The sequence below is a fragment of the Chiloscyllium plagiosum genome, unplaced genomic scaffold (genome assembly GCF_037043375.1).
Source record: "Chiloscyllium plagiosum isolate Xiang-an unplaced genomic scaffold, Cpla_swu_hap1 HiC_scaffold_23, whole genome shotgun sequence".
NCBI lineage: Eukaryota > Metazoa > Chordata > Chondrichthyes > Orectolobiformes > Hemiscylliidae > Chiloscyllium > Chiloscyllium plagiosum.
In genome coordinates this window covers 16,786,336-16,804,086 of record NW_028270161.1, presented here as the reverse complement: position 1 = coordinate 16,804,086, position 17,751 = coordinate 16,786,336, and the positions used below count along the sequence as shown (strand labels likewise).

General features: G+C 41.4%; 1 protein-coding gene across 1 annotated transcript in view; it reads right to left on the bottom strand.

The window, feature by feature from the left end:
• Positions 1 to 17,751, bottom strand: part of exoc4 (exocyst complex component 4) — a 604,047-nt gene that overhangs the window by 56,599 nt on the left and 529,697 nt on the right. The window contains exon 13 of the mRNA XM_043714034.2: positions 17,195 to 17,373. Within this exon, the coding sequence (XP_043569969.2) occupies positions 17,195 to 17,373 (179 nt within the window). The remainder of the gene's footprint in view (positions 1 to 17,194; positions 17,374 to 17,751) is intronic.

Genomic DNA, 17,751 nt, shown 5'->3' with positions numbered 1-17,751 from the left:
TCAACCCATTACTAATTAAAAGTCTGATTATCGTCTCTTTAAATTGACTGAATCTCCCAGCATCTGCTACATTCTGAGGCAACTGCCAGTAAAGAACTCAGAGAAAGGACTAGCAATGCAAAGTGGTCCAGGCAACAGAACTACAAGGTTATCATGGGAAGAAGGCTGTTGGCTGGGAAGTGCAGAAGAAAAATCAGTGGATGGCTTCTAGCGAGATAATCCCTATTCAATGCCAGGAGTTTTTCGATAGAAAGTGTCTTTGAACTTGAGAACACCATTGCCATCAATACTAGATGTCACACAAGCCCGCATGGCAAGTCCCCTTCCAATTGCATATGAATATTGATAGAATGAAGCCTTTAATTGGCAAACTAAAAGTCTTAGGGAGCATCTGGACTGGGTGAGGCCATCCATGAGCCTTCCTGCAGCAGGGTTGGGGAATGGGGCATGGGGAGAAAGGCGACAGGGAAGTACATTCCACTCAGTGCCTCTGAGAAAAGATAATTTCACCATAGTTTCATTAGGTCCTTTCCCTCTAAAGAATCATAGAAAAAGATAGCTGGTTACAATTCCTGTGCCAACTCCTTGAAAGTTCCATTCTGTTTGTTGCACATCTTCTACTTTTTCATAGGCCAAGAAATATTTCCTTTAACGTATTTATCTAATTTCCTTTAGGTGTCATATTTAATCTTGCCGTCATCAAAACAGAATGTTTCCAATCTTCATAACATTATCCATCTTCACTCATGTGAGTTCACTGACTGCTGAAATACCCACTCATACCTTGGTAACCTTTAGACTCAATTACTCCAAAGTCGTCCACGTTATTTTTTCCAGTAAACTGTCACCATCCAAAACTCTGCGGTATTTTATCAACTCTCATTGCGATTCCACTGCATGTGCGCACTAGTAACACTTTGACTTTAAAATGCTCAACTTTGTTTTCAAATCCTTCTTTAACCTTGCTCTTTCCCACCTCTATAGTCTCCTTCAGTTTCACAAACCTTCCAGCTATTTGCACTCAATTTCTGGACCTTGTGCATTCTGAATTACAATCATTATGATTGGTGGCTGTGCCTTCAGTTCCTTAAGCCACAAGTTCCGAAAGTCCCTCCCTACACCTTATTCTCTACCTCATTTCTTCCTTTAACCAGGTTTAAGTCAACTCATCTAACATTTCATTATGTGGTCTCACACTTCATTTTACAAGGTTCCTGTGGAAGACTTTGAGACATTTCATTACATTAAAGGCAAGGCACCATACAAACATATATTCTTGTACAAACAAAAGATTCTCATCATCTCTTCTTGGTTCTTTTGCCAATTATATTAAACTGTCCCCTCTGCTTACTGACCATCTTGTGAGAGAAAGGATATCCTTAATGATATCACTATCCCTGAATTACGGATTCAAACTCTTTGGTTTAAGGAGAACAATTCCAGCTTCTGAAGTTTTTCCACAAGGCTATAATTTCTCAACCAGCTCCTTACTTTCTCTGAAGGCAATAATGGTTTTCTGGGGTGCTGTTTGCAAGTAGTTGTTCTTCATATGCGCCCCACACTGAGTATGCTATTAAGATATTCAATGGATTCAAAGTTTGTGGGAAGATTTGTAGTTCGGGTGCTCATTGTTGCGGTTCTGTTCGCCGAGCTGGGAATTTGTGTTGCAGACGTTTCGTCCCCTGTCTCGGTGACATCCTCAGTGCTTGGGAGCCTCCTGTGAAGCGCTTCTGTGATCTTTCCTCCGGCACTTGTAATGGTTTGAATCTGCCGCTTCCGGTTGTCAGTTCCAGCTGTCCGTTGTAGTGGCCGATACCCAGCATGAGCAAAACCAATGTAGTGTACAAAATCCCATGCAAGGACTACACAAAACACTACATAGGACAAACAGGAAGACAGCTAACGATCCGCATCCATGAACACCAACTAACCACGAGACAACGCGACCAGCTATCCTTAGTAGCCACACACGCAGATGACAAGCAACATGAATTCGACTGGGACAACACTACTATTATAGGACAAGCCAAACAGAGAACAGCCAGGGAATTCCTAGCGGCATGGCACTCATCCACAGATTCAATCAATAAGCACATCGACCTGGACCCAATATACTGGCCACTGCAGCGGACAGCTGGAACTGACAACCGGAAGCGGCAGATTCAAACCACTACAAATGCCGGAGGAAACATCACAAAAGCGCTTCACAGACGGCTCCCAAGCACTGAGGATGTCACCTAGACAGGGGACGAAACGTCTGCAACACAAATTCCCAGCTCGACGAACAGAACCACAACAATATTCAATGGATTTCTGGTGCCAGAACCAAACGACTTTGTGGTCACCTTGTGTTTACACTTAAATCAGTAGTCTCGGGGTTCCAACTAGAAGCCAAAGTCTAAGTCAATTCTCCCATTGCCTGAAGCCAGCGATGCTGCAGAAATTTTATGTTACTCTATCTTCATGATTGCAACTGAGGCTATCTTAACAAAACCTAACAAAGGGGCTTTTACCGATCTATACACGTCAGCCAGGCACTGCATAGGCAATCTCACGGCTTAAATAAAATTATTTATGAAAATCAGAGGAGGAAAGAGTAAAAGGTTACTATGTTAGTTCACATAATGTCAGTCTTGACTCAATGAATTACATTGTTTCTGAAAAATATCTTCCTCAGTGTAGTGAAATATAAATGCAAATCTTTCACTTTCTTTCACTTCAGGGCAGTATTAACTTATAAAACTGACATGCACACTTAGTTTCTCTGTGGAAATACAAATCTAACAGGAATCTTTCTGAATCGCAACTCAGTACTGAGGTCAGGCATTGTGAAGTCATACCATGGATTATGAATAAAGCAAATAATGACAAAAGTTGGTGCTGATAGTTCAGACTATTCAAGTGTGGTACCAATGCAATTCTTCAGTACACCCAGTGAATAACTGAACTTGGATTTGGAGTTCTGAGTCTTGCATTGCTGCTGATAAAAAATCTGCAGTAACTTTAGTAACTTGAGTAACCAACGTTCAATTCTACATCAGGAAACAACAAAGCAAGGAAGGAAAAAGTGGATTTTCACCTCAACTCCCTGGGCTTGATTTCTATGGGAAGGATAGACTATGAGGCAAATAAAACAACATGACGTGGTTACTTAACTGCAGAACCTCAATATAATTTTTCTCCTTCGTATGCTGCTCAATGACAGGCTGGTTGCCTGGCTGCTGTGCATGAAAACCATTGGCAGGAGGCCAGGCTGGTGACTGTCTTTTTCTCCTCACTCCCACACCAATCTCATCGATGGGGGAATGGAAGAATCTGGGGATCAACTTGGGTGGTTAGATAGAGGAGACATCTAACTCATCATAAGTGGTCATTGAGTCCCTGGTATCCAGTTCACACTCAGTTTCCACAAAATATGACTGTTAAGTTGTGGTCCAATGCATGTTGAGATGGCAATGATACAAATATAGAAAATTAAATACTTTTCTTTTTACCAAGATTGTATAAAATTCTTTCAGGAAAATGTTTCCTTCTGGAATTTGTTTTTGAAAACCTACATGAACTCTGGAGATTTCAATAAAATGAAAAGCAATTTCAAACAGCTGGAGATAAGACGACAGCCCTGTGCCTCCCATCAGTTCAGTAAACAATCATAATGAACAGCACAGTGACTGTCATCTATGATAAAGTGTTAGCTAAATACAGTTAGGATGTTGTTTTCATGAATTAATGTTGCCAAAGGTTTGCGCACTGCTACCGTTTAATGAATTGTCACATTTAAACAATGTAAAAGAATGGTACTCTGTTGTAACAACACATAAATTCAACTCAATTATCAAGAAAATCCTAATCACAGACTTCAGAGAGCTCAGTACCTATATGGTTACATCTTTTGCATTCCACTGCAATGCTTAAATCATTTTTAAAAATTTTAAATGTCAGATTTTCTTGTGTTAAATGTCAGATTGTGATACAGCCATTTACAGCAAAAACCCACAGATTAAAGGCTTAATTCATGCTTATTTACTTCATCTCAAATATGGACAATTGGAGGGGAAGGAAAAAAAAAATCAACCAGACCTCCCTCTTCTCCTTTATCCAGTAACTCTTGCCAGAAGCTGCATGCTTGTAGAGTTTGACTGAGGATGAGTTGGGCTGGTTTCTAATCCTCTCTGATGCCCTCGCCTTCCCTTAATGAGAACAAATCCATTCCCATTTTCACTTAGCAGAGTTCTGAGAAAGTGATTCAGCCTGGATTATATGGAATAGGATGGGATCCATTCACCAAGTAGGGGCTATTTGTGGATAGGGCAGTGCCCACCCCCAGATATAGCTATTTTACAGCCATTTTCATACCTGGAAGTTGGATTTCTGTTACCCAGTCACAGGAAATCTCACCTCAGAGAGCTGCTGACCAAAATGAAAATGTGCACCTCGCAGGAAACCCACTGGGCTGGTTCCTTAACATAGATCTCTCCTGCCATTGGTTTAATGCCAAATTAATTGCACACATAAGGGTCTCAATTAATCCAATGGCAGGTTGGTTGCAAGTCATCAAATCAAGTCAAATTTTTATTAAATAGAGGTATCAAGGGATATGGGCCCAAAGCAGGCATATGGAGTTAGACCACAAATCAGCCATGATCTTATGGAATGGTAGGGCAGGCTTGAGAGTCTGAATGACCCATTTATGTTCCTATGTTTCCTATCAGCTGTCATTCATTGCTGATACCACTGCGGTGGGGACAGATGAGAGTGGGTAGCTGGCAGGAGGACACTGTTGGATTTAACGTGCAACTCCATCAGAAAGGGAGCACTAAATTTGATCCTTAGAGTTGAATATTGCTTTTACCTTCCAAAGCCCAGGGCACCAAAGCAACTGTAGTGATGGTTCTGCAAGTGTAGTGCAATTAGTTAGCTAAACACAAATTCACTTTTCTGGTCTGTGTATCGCAAATCAAAGATCAATTATCCACAGGGTAAACAGGGAACCCTGATTCTAGTTCATTTTTTTTATCTTGTTGTTGGGGGAGGCTGTGAGATTCCTATTTAACTTGTCTATCACTAAAGATGTTACAGCGTGCAACTATTATGAATGCACACAATGGCAACTACCAGCAAACGTGTACATATTTACCCCACCACACCAAAATCAAAATGAGGTTTATAGCTTTTGAATGGAATAACATTTTAAAAAAATCCTTTCTTGCAGTGGGGAATAATGCAGTGAAGCCATATATACAATACATGCTTCCTTGCAACACTGAATCACAGGACTATTAAACCCTTCACAGAGAAGGTTAATTGGAGGTTAACTATAATATTCATCTTTAAAATACAAGACCACATGAAGTGTGCAAGTAAAGTTAGACAATCAATTTTCGATGTAGAATTTTGCACTCTCTGACAGATGCCAACAGCTCCTTGATGTGGATAATTTGTTCCTACATTGAAGCTTGATCACAAACCTACTAAAGCGTTAAAGTCACTTTAACCCTGAAATTCCAATACTTGTGGCTTCAGTGCAAATTCATCCAAGTTTCTAGCTACTATTCAACATTCTGTGACCCCTATTGGAGACACACAGGATCCTGTTGAAAGCCTGATAAAATTTATACTCAAGCTCACTGACAATGCAAGGCCCTTTGGGAAGTTCACCACAGGGTTATGGATCCATCTGTTGGCATACAGTCAGAATGCTCGGGTAAGCAGCAGAAAAAGAAACGGAATGGAAAAAAATGTTGAGGAAACAGGAGGGAAAAAAAACTCTTGCTTGATCTCATGAATTCAATCTATTAGTCTGACAAATATTACAAAATTCTATACCCCCTCCTGCTGCAATTTCTCTTTAGCTCCTCTTGGTTTGTTTGAGGGTCCAATCAGGTGTTCTGCTCCCTGCACGCCAAACTTTAGTTTACCACTGGGCTATAAAGGAAACCTACATGAAAAACAGATCCTGATGTTTCTTCCCTGTGTAGAAATCATGGAATCAGAGGGGTTGGAGAACAAGGGGCAGTTTGTAGAATTGTGTTCCTGTTAGGTCCTGTCTGCTTTAAACCTATTTTCTTGCTCTTTCTTCTAAGTAAATTTCTTCTGTTCTGCTCCTGATTTCAAAGGAAAACCAGGATTTTGAATTTTTTCTTTCCATGTAAATTATAGGCTGACATACGGCTATGGAACAAACATCTTGACCTTCAGTTAGTACCCCTGCCAACCAAATCAGTAGCACACTATCACAATTGTGGTTCTGTTCGGCGAGCTGGGAATTTGTGTTGCAGACGTTTCGTCCCCTGTCTAGGTGACATCCTCTGTGCTTGGGAGCCTCCCGTGAAGAGCTTCTGTGATGTTTCCTCCGGCATTTATAGCGGTGTGTCTCTGCCGCTTCCGGTTGTCAGTTCCAGCTGTCCGCTGCAGTGGCTGGTATGTTGGATCCAGGTCGATGTATTTGTTGATAGAATCTGTGGATGAGTGCCATGCCTCTAGGAATTCCTAGAGGCATGGCACTCATCCACAGATTCTATCAACAAACACATCGACCTGGATCCAACATACCAGCCACTGCAGCGGACAGCTGGAACTGACAACCGGAAGCGGCAGAGACAAACCGCTATAAATGCCGGAGGAATTCCTAGAGGCATGGCACTCATCCACAGATTCTATCAACAAACACATCGACCTGGATCCAACATACCAGCCACTGCAGCGGACAGCTGGAACTGACAACCGGAAGCGGCAGAGACAAACCGCTATAAATGCCGGAGGAAACATCACAGAAGCTCTTCACGGGAGGCTCCCAAGCACTGAGGATGTCACCTAGACAGGGGACGAAACGTCTGCAACACAAATTCCCAGCTTGGCGAACAGAACCACAACAATGAGCACCCGAGCTACAAATCTTCTCACTAATTTTGAACACTATCACAGAAATATTCACTAAATGAACATATATGACATCACATAACAACAAGTATATCCACCATTCACTCATTCCGCTAATACACCATTTTCGACACTTTCTTAATATAACAGGCAGGTGCTGGTTGCAAATTTCTCACTAATAGCAGGATGAAGACGAGTCCAGATTGGCCCAAGTGCCTACATCCCAAAATAGATTTGAAGCAAGTACAAGGCTGGGGACTCTGCCACGTTCCCATCTTTATCTTTGCTCTGGGGAGGGAAGGTTAATGGGTGGTACAATTAATGCTGATTTCAGGGCGTCTTCCTGTCGCAGTTGTTATTCAACTGGCATCAGGTGGAAAATTCACCATAGTACTCGGTACAATGTATAGATTTAAACTTAAATTACATTTTGTACTATGAAGAAAGGGGAGACATGGTTTTAATCTCATTTTTAGTGTTGCGCTTGTGAGCTTGATGCTGTGAATTCTGGAAGGCAATTTGTATATATGCATTTTGAATAAGGTTTTACAACAGTAGATGGAATTGGTACATTATTGCGAAAAACAGGAAACAACTGTGCTGATGCCAAGTGACACGAGTTCAGGAAACACAAAGAAACAGAAAAATAAAGAAGGGTGTCAGTCATTTTGTGCTCAGGAGGCAGAAATATTAAATTCTCCCGAAATAAATTGTATGACAGCTGGAAACTGAATATTTGAGAAAGTAATAGTGAGTTTAGTTTGCAGTCTCTTTGAGGAGAAAGATATTGACTGCAAGAGAACTGGTTGCCGCTATTCTTTTCTGAGCAAAATGGTTTGGTACGGAGATGGTGGTAAGTCTTAACTAGGATATTGTTATTTGCAAAGAATATTATATTGCTGGGATGACAGGAATAATGTGGTTTGAAATTCTTTACTAGTAATGACATCTTTGCAACATTTTTGTTAATGCTTTTCTTTTGAATAATTTTTTTTTAAAGTACACTGGCAAACTCTTGTAAATGTGCTCATTATTTAACCTCCATGCAAGTTTCATTCTGGGATTTGACTTGTCCGGTATTAACATCAACTAGGATCATAACAATATGTAAGCCTGAAAAACAGGCATCTCTGCAGTTTCCTATGGATTCGTGTGGAGGATGGGGATGGGAGTAAATGGTGGGCAAGTCCCTTGTTTTCTGGCATACTCCGTGCTTAATACAGGGGCCATTGCCACTAATCCACTTTCTCAATTTCCACAACTCCTGGTCTACAACACCCCTGTTTCTCCCTCATTCACCTGGGTCCTCATTGATTGTGGGTCTCCAGTTATTCGGAGCTGCCTATAATGGACATCTGCCTGATGAGCGGGCAGCTCTCAGGGCCGCAGGATTTCCATCCTTGGGTCCTTTATCCAGGGAAACGTATTCTGCATTTAAAATACTTAATTGGCACATATTACAGTGGACTTTCCCCAAAGGAGATAATGCTGGTTTTCGTTGGTTTACCAGCCATGGGAAAGACCTGTGTCACCTCGTTAACTGCTGGCTGGAATCAGATAAAATTGGATGTTAAGCCAAAAATGACATTACAGGTTGAAGGAGGGTTTATGACTAATAGCTGGATCAGAGAATTGTGTTTTACTAATAAAGTTTTAAAGAAGGAGGAAGAAGGGGATGTTTGGAGATGACATTCTTGAATATGGCTATAGCTAACCAAAACCATAGCTGCCAAAACAAAACTGAAGAATATAGAACCACACAGTTAAAATTACAGGGCAAAAGTTGAAGGAAATTATGTTCAAACATTCTGGTTAAATCTGTTCTCAATGGTAGGTTGTTCTTGCTAACCTCCTTTAATAGAGCTGTTGGTCCTGAGTATTGATCACATTGATGTTAGTGGATTTTTGTTATCACCCTGACTGCTCTGAATGTGCGAATGGTACATGTTCACTCCCACAGAAACTGTTCATTCTTATGGACAGAGATTGACAAATGAGTGTCTGCAAGCTATTAAACGGTGGATGGGCTCATAGCTGATCCACTTCAACTTTCGTCCAACTTCAATGAATAAACTCTTTACGGATTGTAATCATGATTGGCTACTTCAGCTATGACGACATTTTATTGCCGTGCAACAGGCGTGTTCACAAATGCATCCCCTCTAACAAAGCTTTCACTGGCACCACCTGATATGTCTGAGCATCACACAGGTGATTTTTTATTTACAATGCCAGCAGATCCTTTTACAGGTCTTCCATACATAAATGATGCACTGCAACAAATCTTAGAAGAAGTAACAAAGAGAACCGATGAGGGCCGAACGGTGGACATGCTTTAGTTGGACTTCAGTAAGGTGTTCGATAAGGATCCCCCTGGAAGACTGTTTAGCAAGATTAGACCTCATGGAATACAAGAAGAACAAGCCATTTGGATACAGAACTGGCTCGAAGGTAGAAGACAGGGTGGTGGTGGAGGGTTGCTTTTCAGACTGGAGGCTGGTGACCAGTGGAATGCCACAAGGATCAGTGCTGGGTCCACCACTTTTCATTATTTATATAAATGATAGTAAGTTTGCAGGTGACACCAAAATTGGAGGTGTAGTGGTCAGCGAAGAAGGTTACCTCACATTACAACAGGATCTTGATCAGATGGGCCAATGGGCTGAAGAGTGGCAGATGGAATTTAAGTTAGATAAATACAAGGTACTGCATTTTGGAAAGGCAAAGCAGAGCAGGACCTATACACTTAATGGTAAAGTCCTGGGGAGTGTTGCTAAACAAAGGGATGTTAGAATGCAGGTTTATAGCTCCTTGAAAGTAGATTCGCAGGTAGATAGGATAGTGAAGGCGGCGTTTGGTATGCTTTCCTTTATTGGTCAGAATGCAGAGGAAACTCGATTATCTGAATACCAATTATCCGAAAATCGGATTTTCCGAAGGAGATCTCGAGGTCCCCATAGAAACTTTACATCAAAGACGTGTTTCCAACAGTGATCGTGTCTTTTGCTTACAGTGATTAAACAGGTACAGTCTCTAAATGACTAACCTCCCACCCTCTCTCCCCACACTTTCCCTGGAGTTCTACAGAGGGGTGTACCCTAACCCCCTCCCCCTCCCTTCCACTTCCCAGGAATACTCTCTCTAATATTGTCCTGTACAGGTCAAACATGGAACCTGTCAAAAAATTTCAGCAAAAAGTTGTGTATGTGGGGCTGTGCGCACTATTTGGAGACTTACCCCACAAAGGCAGCGGCAGCAGCAGCAGCAGCAGCAACAGTCTTGTGGTTGGTGTACAGTCCAGCTGCCCCGGAGAGGGGCCGGGGGTGGACGGGTGGCAGTGAGGGGGCTGTGTTGGGGGCGGGGTATCACACGCTTTGTGCTGGGGGTGGGGTTGGACCGGGTTAGGATCGAGGGGGTGGCAGAGTTGCACTGGGTTGGGATGCAGGGACTCGTGCGCTGAGTGCTGCTGCAGTCTCCTGAACCGGGAGCAGACTTCAATAAATCCGAGTCCCAGAGGAAAGGCATTTCATCAATTTTCGAATAATTGATTATCTGAACAAAATTGTGCCCGCCCATCACATTCGGATAATCGAGTTTCCACTGTATTCAGTATAGGAGTTGGGAGGTCATGTTGTAGCTGTACAGGACATTGGTCAGGCCACTTTTGGAATATTGCATGCAATTCTGATCTCATTCCTATTGGAAGGTCGTTGTGAAACTTGAAAGGGTTTAGAAAAGATTTATAAGGATGCTGCCAGGGTTAAAGGATTTGAGATATAGGGAGAGGCTGAATAGGCTGGGGCTGTTTTCCCTGGAGTGTTGATAGCTGAGGGGTGACCTTGTAGAGGTTTACAAAATTATGGGGGGCGTGGATAGGATAAATAGAGAAAGTTTTTTCCTTGGGGTGGGGGGAGTCCAGAACTAGAGGTCATAGGTTTCGGGTGAGGGGGAAAGATATATAAGGGACCTAAGGGGCAACTTTTTCACACAGAGGGTTGTGCGTGTATGGAATGAGCTGCCAGAGGAAGTGGTGGAGGCTGGTACAATTGCAACATTTAAAAGATGTATGGATGGGTACATGATTAGGAAGGGTCTAGAGGGATGTGGGCCAAGTGCTGGCAATGGGACTAGATTGGGTTGGGATATCTGGTCATATGGACAGATTGCACTGAAGGGTCTGTTTCCATGCCATACATCTCTATGACTCTATGACCTCTTCAGTAGTACTTCCTCAACATGTACCCTCTGCCACCTACAAGGCATGGCCTGAAGGTGAAAGGAACACCATCACTTTGCAATTCCATTCTAATATACGCAGTATCCTGCACCTTATCAGTGATTTCTTTATCATTTTCATGACTTGGTCAAAATTCTGGGACTTATTTAGCAGCACCTGGCATCACATGGCTACAGTGTTTGAAAAACAGGCCACTATTATTTCCTTAAGGGAAATAAAAACTGATCTTGCCATCAACTCTCACACTCTGACAGAGAATGAGAATTAGTTTCCTGTTTTGATGGATCTACCTTATGAAATAAAATGATTGTCATTCTCATTTAATACCCAATTTACTTTACTAAGACACATCCCAAGAGCATTGACAGACGGGTGAAAATATATCCGACATGATGAAACTTCTTTTTGATGGAGAATATTAACTAATATAACATAGTCCTGGGAAGAATTTAACACTCAAAGGGTTACTCTAAGCTTTAATTTATTACATTTCACATTATGCGAAGAGGAAAATTATTTGTATTAATAAAAAAAGAACCATTTCTCCTTCCTGAATAGGCTAATAAAATGAAATCCAATTTCAAATGACTCAAGATAAGACGACAGCTATACAACTTCCATCAGCTCAGCAAACAGTAATAATGAACAGTGAGGTGACTGCCATCTATGATAAAGCACTCCTATTAGCCATCCTGTTTTTATATTAATGTTAATTATAACACACATACAGTAATGGATTATTGAGTTTTTATCTGTATGAAGAGCACTAATGGTAAACATGCCAACAAAATGCCATCTTCCTTTCTTAAAAAAAATTACTTAAACGTAGGTTTCAGTACAAGAGATTTGACTTCGGATGGTCCTTCCTAGATACTGTTAAACCACAGGCACCTGTTGGAAACTGATGTCTCTGAAGAACATCACAGGGCCAGCACACCTAAATCACATTGCCTACTCTGTATTGTCCACTGGTAAGGGTAAGTGAAGTTTTTGTATGTGTACTTGACTTTTCAGCTGAAATCGAAAGCACTGAAAATTCAGCTTCTATAGAGCCAGAAGCCTGGCACAGGGAGTCAGAGTGAAGCCTGTCCTAGTGAGGATCTAAAATTTGAATTTAGGCTGTTTTCAGAAGTAATAAGTATAGCAGATTTTTATTAACCACAAAATGGCTTTTCAATTTAAAATAACATAACAAAATGGCTTTAGATTTTTCTTTGACACTGTGAACTTGAACTGATGCTTTTGCTGAGTTGGTTACAGATAAGAGAAAACAATTGAGTATTCATAATATGAATCATAAGACAGTGATTTGGTATTCGAACTAACCTCAAACTAGCAAGCATGGGATGGGTTTGTGCGCAGAACGGTCTGTTTCTCAGGAAATATCATTGGATTAATCTGCTGTCAGTCATGTCACCTTATTACATTTGATTGGTCTTTTCCTGTCATTGAGGGTGCGCTGTCTCTTAAAAAACATATAAATAATGTGTAATTTTTGAATGTAATTGCACAATTTTGCCACGGAGCACAGAAGCTTTAACCTCTGTTGCTAGACAGAATTGCATCAGGCTGCCTTACTTTATTAAACTAGCAACCTTGCTTTGTACAGACCGTACTTCTAGTGATTCTTCTGACCGATTTCAAACCAAGAGGCCCCTTTGGAGGGGTCTAGATCTTCATTTGGTGCCGTGACTCTTGATCCGGCACGGATGTATCTTGGACAGTGGTGTAAGAGCCTTGAGTCCTTCACTATTAAGTGTTGAAAGAATTCGGCCGGCCAGACATGAGTATTTTATAACCATTTGGTTTTGGCAAGGGGTGGGTGGGGCGACAGAGAGAGAGATTGAGAGAGAGAGAGATAAAAAAGGTATGGAGTTGAGAACTCCACAAAAAAGGAGAGAGAGATTTTATAGACAAAAAAGAAAGATATTATCTACACAAAAAACCCAGGACTTGATCAGGTGTACCCTAGAACGCTGTGGGAAGCTAGGGAACTGATTGCTGGGTCTCTTGCGGAGATATTTGTATCATCGACAGTCACTGGTGAGGTGCCGGAAGACTGTAGGTTTGCTAACTTGGCGCCACTGTTTAAGAAGGGTAAGGACAAGCCAGGGAACTATAGACCAGTGAGCCTGACGTTGGTGGTGCGAAAATTGTTGGAAGGAATCCTGAGGGACGATGTACATGTATTTGGAAAGGCAAAGACTAATAGTCAACATGGTTTTGTGCGTGGGAAATCATGTCTCACAAATTTGGTTGAGTTTTTTGAAGAAGTAACAAAGAGGATTGATGAGGGCAGAGTGGTAGATATGATCTATATGGACTTCAGTAAGGCGTTCGACAAGGTTCCCCATGGGAGACCGGTTAGCAAGGTTGGATCTCACGGAATACAGGGAGAATTAGCCATTTGGATACAGAACTGGCTCAAAGGTGGTGGTGGAGGCTTATTTTTCTGACTGGATACCTGTGACCAGTGAAGTGCCACAAGGATCGGTGCTGGGTCCTCTACGTTTTGTAATTTATATGAATGATTTGGATATGAGCATAAGAGGTATAGTTAGTAAGTTTGCAGATGGCATCAAAATTGGAGGTGTAGTGGACAGCGAAGAAGGCTACCTCAGATCACAACAGGATCTTGATCAGACGGGCTAATGGACTGAGAAGTGGCAGAAGGAGTTTAATACATATAAATGCGAGGTGCTGTATTTTGGGAAAGCAAATCTTAGCAGGATGTATACACTTAATGGTAAGGTCCGAGGGAGTGTTGCTGAACAAAGAGACCTTGGAGTGCAGGTTCATAGCTCCTTGAAAGTGGAGTCGCAGGTAGATAGGATAGTGAAGAAGGCGTTTGGTATGCTTTCCTTTATCGGTCAGAGTATCGAGTACAGGGGTTGGGAGGTCATGTTGCGTCTGTACAGGACGTTGGTTAGGCCACTGTTGGACTATTGCGTGCAATTCTGGTCTCCTTCCTATCGGAAAGATGTTGTGAAACTTGAAAGGGTTCAGAAAAGATTTACAAGGATGTTGCCAGGGTTGGAGGATTTGAGATATAGGGAGAGGCTGAACAGGCTGGGGCTGTTTTCCCTGGAGTGTTGGATGCTGAGGGATGACCTTACAGAGATTTACAAAATTTTGAGGGGCATGGAAAGGGTAAATAGACAAAGTCTTTTCCCTGGGGTGGGGAAGTCCAGAACTAGACAGCATAGGTTTAGGGTGAGAGGGGAAAGATATAAAAGAGACCTAAGGGGCAACTTTTTCACGCAAAAGGTGGTACATGTATGGAATGAGCTGCCAGAGGAAGTGGTGGAGGCTAGTACAATTGCAACATTTAAAAGGCATTTCAATGGGTAAATGAATAGAAAGGGTTTGGAGGGATATGGGCCAGGTGCTAGATTGGGTTGGGATATTTGGTCGGCATGGGTGGGTTGGACCCAAGGGTCTGTTTCCGTGCTCTATGACTCTACGATAGACTTGAGAAACGGATCTGAGAACCAAGCCAGAGAGAGTGTTGAACCTCTGAGCTGAGGAAGTTCGATTCGATTGGATTGGCATTTAAATTGTCACTTAAAATGTTCTGTGAGAAAAGTAAGTTTGTTCGAAGATGGGTAATCACATAGATAAGACGAAGGTCCATCTTCACTGTTAATAAAAATATGTGAGAAGTTTCTGGAAAAATCCAAAGCCTTTTGAAAACTTTCTGCCACCCTAAATAAAGCTTTGGGTGTTAAGCAGTGGCCAATGGGTGGCCCGAGAAGTATTCAATTGATCAAATCAGCCTAGCAAATGATTTGGCAAAGGAACAAGAATTCCAAGACAAAGGAACTAATTAGACTGTGGAGACAATATTGTGATGAAACTCAAAGAATCAGATTCGTGCTCATGGCAGGATAATGCCACTAAATTTGGAACTGAACTAACTGTTGATGGTGCCATGAAATATATTGTGGTCCTCAAAAATGAATGTGCTTGAGCAAAACGCCAACAAAAATAAATGGAGAAGTCACTAGCTGGTGAGCAAACTCCTGTTCCCCCACCCCCTCCTCAGTTCACTGACCCTGTTGCTTTCAACACTCGGAATCAGCGAAAATTGAAACAGATCCTCACTAGTGGTAGCACTGAGTCTGCGATAATGATTTCAAGGCCTACTTCAGGTCTTTAGCCAGGCTGACACTTTAATGTAGTGCTGAGGTACTACTTCATTATTAGACATGCTGTCTTTGAACTGTGACATCACACCTCAGCCAGCCCTGTTCTCTCAGATGTACAGTATTTGATGAGCATGGCAAATGTCTCAGTCTCCTGATCTATTTATTTTAAACAATCTGTTCAAACAAGTTATGACACTCTTCTGGGAAAGGTGGGGTTTGATCTTTGGCCCACAGATAGGGACACCACCACTATGTAACAAAAGCCAGACTTGTGACCTACAATTTATCCTAAAATCAACATCTTCAGAAACAAAGCAATTGGTCAGTTACCTCAATAGAGTTTGCAAGGGCTTGTTATGTACAAACTGGCTGCCATGATTGCACATGAAATAGCTGAATCATGACCAAGTGCCTTTAACAGTGGAATAATGTCCAGGGTTTTGCAGAAGCTTAAAGAAAAAACAGGCATTAAGCCAAAGAAAGCAATTTAATGAGAATGTCAGAGGTCAATTTAAAGGAGGGTGTTAAAGGAGGAAACAGAGTTTGAGTAGTGGGGGGGGGTTGGGCTTATCAAGGAATCCAAATCTTAAGTTTGAGATGGCTGAAGGTAATATCAAAGAAGGAGGAGCTGGGGGAAGAAACAGTTGAACAAGAGGAGACAGTCTGACAAACAAGCCTTGGTAGTGGTAGGAGATTGTAAAGTTGCAGTAAATTATTAGGGAAGGACAGGGTGAAGCCATGACAGAATTTAATTGCATGGATGAGAATTTTAAATGGAGGTTTTAGATAACAAGTAGTCAATTGCTAGTGAGAACAAAGTGATGGATGAGTGTAAAATGATTGCACAGATTTGGATGAATTTAAGTTTATGGAGGATGGAAGAATGATTAGCATGGGAATAACCAAGTCTGAGGGTATAAGAACACAGTTGAGAGTTTTTTGCAGTAATTGGGTTAGGGTAGGAGAGGAACTTGGAGGTTGTTGTGATAGAAAGGATATGAGGTCAGGTCAGAAGATCAGCTCAAAGTTGAAAGGAAATCCAAGGTTACAGTCTGGTTCAATACTGGGAAGAATGATGGAATCATTTTAAAAAGTGACAAGTAGCTGAAGACTTTACATCCTTAGTGTTAAGACAGAGGAAACTGGACATCATTTATAAACTTTTGGGCATCTAATATTGCTTATTACTTATACCAAATCTGAATCATTGATTGCCGACCTACAGTGACTCCCAGTTAAAAATAAGTCTACATTTTGAAGTTCACATCTTGGTTTTCAATCCTCTTTGTGGTTTACCACTCCCTATCTCTGCCACCTCCTCACCATTCAACTGGGATATGCATGCACCTCCAATTCTGGCCTCTTATTATTTCATTTGCAGAGGCCATAAATTCTGGGATTCCCTCCTTCAATTTCACTGGTGTCTATCTCTCACCTTCTTTAAAAAGTTCCTGGAAAAGATAGATCCTTAGGGAGCTGTTATGGTAATGGGGCAGGAATGGAAGAGAAGAAATTAATGTCAGTACACTGGCAAAAATCTGTTAGGTAAGGGTGGAACAAAATGAGGGTAGCCCCATTAAGTTGGACAATTGGGAGAAATTACAGGAAGGTGGGGTAATCGATTGTGTTAAAGGCTGCAAAGACACTGAGGGGACACTTGAGACATAAGGCATCACAGTTACAGGCACAATGGATGTCATTTTCAATTTTGTTTAGCACTACATCAGTTTGACAGCGGGCAGTGGGATGGAATGAGAGTGCAAGGGACACACGGAACAAGGCAGAGAAAGAGAATATGAACTGCCTTTTGCAATTAAAGCAAATTTGGAGCATATTTAATGGATAGTGGTTTATCTGTTCCATAATTAATTCAGTGTATCAAGCAAAATCAAGGTCAACAAAATCTTTATCAATGGAGCTAGATACTTACATTGAGCTGTAGGCAGACTAGAAAAAAATCCCTTCAGTCGAGCTGATAACCATTCCAGACTCTCGTGTAGATTTGCCAAGGCCTTTAGATCACTGACATCTCTTAGGATTTCATTCTGTGGGATAAGCTTGTCTCCCAAGTTGCCAGTCAACACTTCAGATTCTTTTGCATTGGCAGCTCTGTATTAAAGTAATAATAATAATGCACTTAAAAACAGCTCCAGAGGGAAATCAAGGATTCATGAATAATAAACCTAATGTGACCAGCATGACTACAATTTTTTAAAAGATATTGTCAGTGCTGTTACCATTGGTTTATAATGTAGTACACATCTAATGTTCACTTTTGGTTACAAGGTAATTAAGCTATAATCATACATTCAGATTTTACTTTGTCATTATAATGTGTTTTTAAAAATCTTGAAAAGATTGTTCACTTTTACCGTTCAGTCACAGTGAAGGCGGTAAGCGATTTATTTACAAGACTCCACAGGATAAAAACATCACTGCACAGTACTGAAGGTTACAGCAGATTTAATAGGTGTTCAAAATTATGAA